General features: G+C 37.6%; 1 protein-coding gene across 1 annotated transcript; it reads right to left on the bottom strand.

Moving 5' to 3' along the window:
• Nucleotides 1–299: 299 nt before the first annotated feature.
• Nucleotides 300–7,580, bottom strand: ndufv2 (NADH:ubiquinone oxidoreductase core subunit V2). The gene is made up of 8 exons (XM_087811710.1): nucleotides 7,454–7,580; nucleotides 6,768–6,821; nucleotides 3,988–4,050; nucleotides 3,568–3,684; nucleotides 3,320–3,488; nucleotides 3,001–3,110; nucleotides 543–619; nucleotides 300–467 (listed from the first exon to the last, which is right to left on the bottom strand). Exons 1-8 carry the CDS (start codon nucleotides 7,493–7,495, stop codon nucleotides 374–376), a joined length of 726 nt encoding a protein of 241 aa, XP_087667836.1. The 5' UTR covers nucleotides 7,496–7,580; the 3' UTR covers nucleotides 300–373.
• Nucleotides 7,581–8,193: the final 613 nt, after the last annotated feature.

The following is an 8,193-nucleotide window of genomic DNA, read 5'->3' as shown; positions in this document are numbered from 1 at the left end:
AGTAGCGACGGTAGGGTGGCCTAAGAAGTTTCAGGTTCAAATCCCAGCTCTGGGTAAGATTGTGTCATCATCGTGTCCCTTCACCACGATTGCTCTCGACGGCGAGCTGCGTTACAGCCTACTCCCGCCAGTGTCCAGTTATGCGTGTGAGTGAAAACGTTGCTTGAATATTGATAAACGGTGTTTTTTTTGCCATGTCATGAAGAAAAGAAACCAACGCGTCTAGTTTCAAGATCAAAATAAAAGGAAATTCAAGTTAAATCTGAGGCACTTTAGTTTAAACACCAACGAGACCTTGGAAATATATACATGAGCAATTTATTTACACCACATGTGTGAGTCAAACGTAATAGCTGCTTCGGGGGAGACAAGGTCACAGGTCAGGTCTCACGCCGAACCCAGGTCCGGTGGGGGGCTCGGTCAGGGACGTCAGGCCGCCAGCGGGCTCGCAGGAGAAGCGTCCGTTTCTACGGGAGAACGAAGGCGTTAAAACAGAGGATGAGTCAGAGGTGGATACAACAAGGTGTGGGGGGTTTCAGCACCTGGGTCCCGGGGCGGGGACTCTGCCGGCCTTGAGCTCGTCGATGATGTCGTCGATATCCTTGGGGCTGAGGTCCTCCTGGACGACAGGGAGGAGGGTTAGATGACGCTCGTCGTGGGTTCATGAGCTGGATTAGTGCAAAGGTCTTTACGGTTTCATCCATGTGTTGGTTAAGCTGCTCTCGTGCACGTTAACGTCATTACGTTCAGGCATGAATGAAGCAGCTGAACAGCTGTTCTTCTATTTCTTTAAATTAATAAATTCAGAGTTCCTGTAGGATTACATTAGTTTTAAATCAGTCCTGAACTCGACCATGTTGTTTGTAATACCATTAAACTTAAAATGCTTTTTTCCATTCATCAGCAAAGACAGGATTAATTGCATATATTTGCACATTTAGTTTATTATTAGTAAAGTTAGAAACAAACCAACATTTAACAAAAGTTTACAGGAATAATTCAGGATATTAAGGAACAAAAATAGTTGCACTTAAAGTGTGACAGAATCAAGGATAAATCTTAAACTATTAACAGTTTTAGAAATACATGAAACTGAAAATCATTTAATGTGACCAGACACATGGTCATTTATAAATCAAAAGTATTTTACTGTTCTTGTTGATATGGTGACTTATTATGATAGAATATTATGGATGTTAACAGTTACACAGAGATAATTAAGATAGATTGAGCCTCCATGAATGAAAAAAACAACATCACGGTTAGAGACGAACTACAAATGTAGTTTTGGTCAGATTTTTGCCCCTCATGGGATCAAGTTGAACACGCCTGCTATAAGATGAAACATCCATAATAGTAATACCCGGGAAAATATGTATATATATATATATATATATATATATAATATATAGAAATAGGGCTGCACGATATTGGAAATAAGTGCGATATTGGTGTCTTGAATTGCGATATAGATATAATATCACTTATAACGCTCAGTCTCGCGGGATTTGCTTTGGTTTTCCGCAAAACTGAGCGACATCAGAGAGGAGCTGCCGGCGCGTCGCGATATCACCAAATCAATAATAAATCCACCTTGTACACGCACACAAAACCCTTTAGAAATTACGCTAACAACTTAGCTCGTTAGCATACGGTGAAGATGGACACGTTTACACTTGTTTGGAAGTTCACGATCTTATAAGAAAACAACTGAGACAAAATGAAAAGTTCTTACAATATGTTGCTTTAACAAAGGAGGTTGAAAGAGACGAGTGACTGGATCACTAGTGTTTGACTAGATCATAAGTTAGTATTACTTCCTTGTATATATTGAGCCAAGATGTGTCGCCATAGTAACCGAGCCTAGCAAGCAGTGCCGTACAGTTCATAGACAGACGGAGACGTAAACAACAACGAGACATAGAAGTACAAATTGACAACTTTACAGAACGTGACACTGATTAGTCGAAGTGCACATTTAAAAAATGCTTGATTTATACAGTAAAAATTATACATTATCACATGTTTTCAATATGAACATCGCATGTGGAAATATCGCACATGCAAATATTGAGATATGGATATTTTTCCGATATATCGTGCAGCCCTAATAGAGAACAGTGTTGAACTTCATCCAGAGCGTCAGTTGGTTCTTAAACAGTGTGTTCAGGGTTTGATAGAATCTTAGGTCAAGGTTACGTCGCAACAGAAGTGCTGGTAGAAAATGAAGCAGCTGATAAGAGATGTTCTATAGCAGCTTTCATCTTTCATGACTGGTATTTTCCTCAAGTCTTGTGTATATATATATATATATATAGATACATTGGAAGTTGTCGAACAATGTTTAACAACAAGTGATCACGATAGCAATTAAAAAAGTTGAGTCTCACAACAGTGAAGGATTACAGCAGCAAGAACGCAATAAAATAAAATCTTGAAGCAAAATAATCATATTTAAAAGACACAACACGAGAAGAATCTACTGTATTTATGTTTATAACCTTTGTTAGTCGAGTAAAGTATTGTTCACTGGGCTGTTTTAATAAGTGTATATTAATGTTGAATAACTTTGTATTGTTCCTTTAATAAAATGATCAATTCACACATATCGTCAATTTATTGATCAGTTATTGATGGATCACATTGGCTTTCAATCGGTCAACATCATTAGAGAATTGATTTTCTACCAATTTGAATGTCAATAGTCCTGTCTTTTGAGTTTTAAAAGCAATTTTCACTTTAGTTGTATAATATTTTCAAATTCAACTCTTTTCTAGCCTTTAAGGTTTAAATCCAAGAACCAAATCTTTCGAGTGCGTTTCATAATCATGGTTCCAAAAATAGATTTAACACCTCTTAAAAACAGAATTTCTGTTGTGACGTTAAGTCACGATCACATCGAGTTTAGATTTTTAACTGGAAAATGATTATCGGTTGAGTCTTCACTCGATGTTACCGTCTCGTCAAGTTGTTTACGAACTTGAAGCCAGAAGAACTCACGTAGTAGTTGTCGTTGATCTGGACCATCGGTGCGTTGACGCAGGCGCCCAAACACTCCACCTCGATGAGAGTGAACATCTTGTCTGGGGTCGTCTCGCCAACTTTGATACCTACGATAGAACAACATTTAATATGTGGAGTTTCTTTCACGCCGGACCAGCTTTAGATCGAGTAACTGAAGCATCAGCTGCACGACGCGCTGACCGACCCACAAACGAATGAACTCAGAGACAGGAATGCGTCGACATCACGAGCCTCTCAAACTTCTGCCTGAATGAGAGCGACGTCTGACGATCCCCTCGTCTCGTGACCGACCCACCTAGTTTCTTCTGGATGGCCTCCAGGATGCTGTCGGAGTTGCAGAGCATGCAGGGCGTCGTGGTGCAGATCTGGATGAAGTACTTCCCGACCGGCTGACGCAGGAACATGGTGTAGAACGTGGCCACCTCGTACACCCTCATCGGAGCGACCTCCAGCACCTCGGCCACCTGAGAGAAAGATACGGAAACTGTTCAGAGCAGGATTTTAATAAAAGGATAATTCAACGGTCGACAGTAGTCGTCCTGCCTTGTTCATGGCGGAGATGGGGAGCCATCCGTTCTGCCTCTGGGCCAGATCTAAGACGGGGATGGTGGCCGCCTGCTTGTGCCCCACGGGGTACATTGAAATAATCGCCTCAATTCTCTGCAAAACAAAAACATTGGATTCAAAATCAACAACATATTAAATCAATAAATCCAGCGGTTGCACACGAGAACAAAAACTATATATTTATCGCATTCATTTATTTATTAAATCTTATTTTTTAAATACAAAATCATCGTCGGATTTGATTCCTTAAATGAACTAAAAACTAAATAGCATCTGTTCGTACAAGAATACTTTGAGAAAGATGATCAACTAGGACATCCATAAAATACTTCAACCTGTACTCATCATGCAACGTCTATAAACGAACCCAAAAACAATCAATCCTTCTCGTCCCACCTTTTTGTTCTCCTCTGTGAACTCGAACGGAGTCTCCGGGTTGTTCTCGGCAGTATCCCTGTGCTGCAGGAGAAACGAACCGTTAAAAGCTGCTCTTGAAAAGCGCCATCAAGGAGAAAATCGAGTCGCTTTTACTGCCCCCTGGTGAGCAGATGCTGTAAGAGTCATGAGAGCACGTTTATGAACGTGTCGGTGACATGTAACACAATTAGTGGGAGAATCATAAACAACACAGCGTTTCCATCACAGAACTCTGCAGCCAAAACAACAACCTTTTTCCATCTAATTATAGGCGACTCTCGCCGGAGCCTTCGTCACCGTCGGGGATTAAGTCATGACGATATCTCGGGAATAACCAATAAGCAATAAAAGACTTTAAAGAGCCTCAGGTTCGTTTGAATATGAAAATGATGTGCATATCTAGCTGTGGAGTCTGGAGACAGAAATAAAACAAAGCACAAATATAAGTCTGTTAAAAAAAGAGGTACAAACAAATATTATAAACAAGTATATGGAAGAGGAGAACAATGAAAGTAATAAAGTATAATGTATATTATGTATATTTATCCATGTCTATATATTACACTATATTATGTTAGTGTTTATATGTTTATATACGTGCATTTCTTGTATGGACATCTGTGTAAAAAGATGTGCCACGAACAAAGAAATATTAAAAAGGGTAGGAAATTAATAAAAAAAACGACTACTTCTTCATAATCCTTTTTCGAACTACAGGGTTTCATCATCCTTTTTTGTTTAATTGGTATTTTGTATGTACAAATAATGTACTCATTTGTTGTTTGAAAATGTTTAAAATAAACAAGTTCATTTATAAACTATACAACTACCAAGATGAGCTTAAAACGATATGTAGGAGTATGTGAACCTACTTCCATGTGCTCTGTTAACATTTTATTTCCTCCCCACTTATTTAAAAATAAAAAAAAACATTGAAATGAATTTTCTTGTTTAATCAAACACTCGTTACAAGCTGTTATATCATCATCAGAGAACTGAAAAACAATGCACACATGCTGTGTCTCAAATCACACACTTCTCTTAGTGCACTAGAAGTTAGTATGCATCAGGACAGTGTACGTACTAACTAGTAACAAATTCTCCAAAGATAGTATTGCTGTGTCTCAAATCGCATACTACTCTTAGTATCCTAGAAGTTAGTATGCATCAGGATAGTGTACGTACTAACTAGTAACTAATTCTCCACAGATAGTATTGCCGTGTCTCAAATCGCATACTACTCTTAGTATGCTAGAAGTTAGTATGCATCAGGATAGTGTACGTACTAACTAGTAACTAATTCTCCACAGATAGTATTGCTGTGTCTCAAATCGCATACTACTCTTAGTATGCTAGAAGTTAGTATGCATCAGGACAGTGTACGTACTAACTAGTAACTAATTCTCCACAGATAGTATTGCTGTGTCTCAAATCGCATACTACTCTTAGTATGCTAGAAGTTAGTATGCATCATGATAGTGTACGTACTAACTAGTAACTAATTCTCCACAGATAGTATTGCTGTGTCTCAAATCGCATACTACTCTTAGTATGCTAGAAGTTAGTATGCATCAGGATAGTGTACATACTAACTAGTACGTAAATTCTCCACAGATAGTTTGTCTCAAATCAAACTCTGCTGCTACACACTAACAGGAAATCACATGACAGCTTCTTCTTCTACTTCTATTTAACGATGTTTCAACCAGCTGTAGGAACAATATCGCCACCTGCTGGCAGCACGTTTTGCAAGTTTGGAAAAATAAATAAAGGAAAAATATGAGAATCGAAAATATTCGCGAGATATTTAAGCTGGTATCAGCAGTGAAGACGTGTTTATCCTCCTACTGTTGGCTGAAAATGCACCCAAGTATATGCATATATATGCATTTATATATGACGTAACTTCCGTTTACAACGTCATTAAGATGGCAGCTGTTTAGGGTGGTTAGTGTCCATCGAACCATGCTCAGTTCTGTGGGCGTGTTAGTACGCCAATTTAGTGTGCATGGCGCACTAAATTTCGCATACTAAGAATTGAGACGCACTAAAAATACTAACTTTGAGTATGCAAGTATGCGATTTAAGACACAGCATAAGTCTCAAATCAAACACTGCTGCTACGCACTAACAGGAAATGACGCGACAGCTTCTTCTACTACTATTTAAGGATGATTTCAACCAGCTGTAGGAACACTATCGCCACCTGCTGGCAGCACGTTTGGTTCAAGAAATATGAGAATCTAAATATTGGCGAGATATTTACGCCGGTATCAGCACTGAAGGAGTGTCATCCTCCTACTGCTGCTGAAAATGCAACTGTAAGTATATGAATATATATATATATATATATATATATGAGACGTAACTTCCGCTTACAACTTCAACGTCACTAAGATGGAGCCGTTTAGAGTAGAAAGTGTCCATCGATCCATACTCAGTTTTGCGGGCGTTTTAGTGACAATTTAGTGTGTATGGAGCACTAGATTTTGCATACTAAGAATTTAGACACTTATGCACTAAACATACTTAGTTTAAGTACGCAAGAATGCGATTTGAGACACAACTAAGGATTAAAAAAGAAGAACAATGCAAATAAATATAATATATACAATGATATTCCTCCAATATAAATCAAGGTAGGGGTTCCCATGTCGTTTGTTTTTTAAGGTTTGCAACATTAACATCAACACAAAGGCTGCACTTGATGATTTCATATTCTGTATTAAAATGACAGTTTTAGTGTGTGTGAAACTCACCACAAAGATGCCTCCAGCTCCAGCACGAGCAGCAGACCGGTGTATTCCTCTCACCTGGAAGATGATGACAAAATGGAATTAAAGAACACTTCAATACCAAAACGATTTCTGGTTCTCAGTGCTAGGATTCATGCTGGGTAAGGTCAGAATCAACGTGAACTCCTAGGTCAACTCAAAGCAAGTGTAAGTCGACAATAAATACATTATTTTTTAATAAAAACTATCAATTAAAGAATTAAACTGAACATTTGACATACAGTGAATACAAATCAAGTGAATGTTTAGCTGAATCTATTCAAATGAAGAACATCTGCATATTTTAATCATTATTTAATGCATTTATTTTATTGTTTACTTCAGTTAAACTGAGCTCAAGTTCGTTTGTTCCCATAATGTCACATCGACTTCTGTTTCTTCTGAATCACCAACAAATATGATGATTTAATTTTAAATAGATGTAGAAGGAACAACAATGAATGCATGAATTTTCCTATAGCAACTGTAATTATTTGATATTGTGATTTAGACACAGTGACATAAGCTAGCTTCCATAGCTTCCAACGTTAGCCACCGTTAGCAGTTAGCTTCTCGCTTGTCCTTGTGAAGAGTCACTGCAGTCACAGCTTCTGCTCGACGAACAGACGCGACAGACGGACATTAATGGAGGATTAAAAGCACAAAAGTACCGTCTGAGTGACCGCCGAGCGAACCGCGTTGCACAGGAACATGTTGAGGCTGATACTTTGGTCCCGGTGAGTGTTAGCAGGCGGACGGGACACAACAAACACCGGAGCTGAGCTCGATTGCTCTGGTCTGGCTGGTGACGCTGCTCAGGCCAGGAGTGAGTGAATCGAGCCCAGAGCGGAGAGTCGAAACGATTTATTTGGTTTTATAATTAAAGATAAGGAAATTAAACACTACAATAAAAAAAAAATCGGTTTAGTGAAGAAACGAATAAATGGTTATCTAATGTGCATCATTTACATCGTTAAATGATAATTATTATTATATTTTAATTACCAAACTATGAACCAGAATAACTAAAATCCACGCAAAAAATACTATTTAGAATTCGGATGTTTTTATTCTAATTGAAGTTTTTTTGATAAACTTTTTTTTTTTAGCGAAGCAGTATCTTTATTTCTTATTTGGCTGAAACTTTTTTTTAGCATCGAATTGTTCTTTTTTATATATATATATAAATTAATTCAGTAATTTGTATATTTAAAGCTTAAATTTGTTTTTATCGAACAATTAAATTCAATAGTTTGTAGTTTTTTTATTTTTTTGTTTTAATAATTAAAGTTTTTTATACATATATCATCAAAAAAGGTTGGATATTGTTTCTAAATTCAATATATTTCAAGTTCAATGAAAAAATAAACATAATATAGAAACTTTTGCACAATTATAACGTTTTCATATT

This window comes from Callionymus lyra, chromosome 16 (assembly GCF_982586985.1).
Source record: "Callionymus lyra chromosome 16, fCalLyr1.hap1.1, whole genome shotgun sequence".
Lineage (NCBI taxonomy): Eukaryota > Metazoa > Chordata > Actinopteri > Syngnathiformes > Callionymidae > Callionymus > Callionymus lyra.
The sequence above is the reverse complement of the archived record's forward strand: the minus strand, read 5'-3'. Positions and strand labels throughout refer to the sequence as shown.

Coding starts and splice junctions, on each gene's coding strand:
- ndufv2 (XM_087811710.1), bottom strand. CDS start 7,495: ATGTTCCTGTGCAACGCGGTTCGCTCGGCGGTCACTCAGACG. Junction 3,685..3,987: donor TCACAGAGGAGAACAAAAAG/GTGGGACGAGAA, acceptor TTTGTTTTGCAG/AGAATTGAGGCGATTATTTC. Junction 3,111..3,319: donor GGCCATCCAGAAGAAACTAG/GTGGGTCGGTCA, acceptor GTTCTATCGTAG/GTATCAAAGTTGGCGAGACG.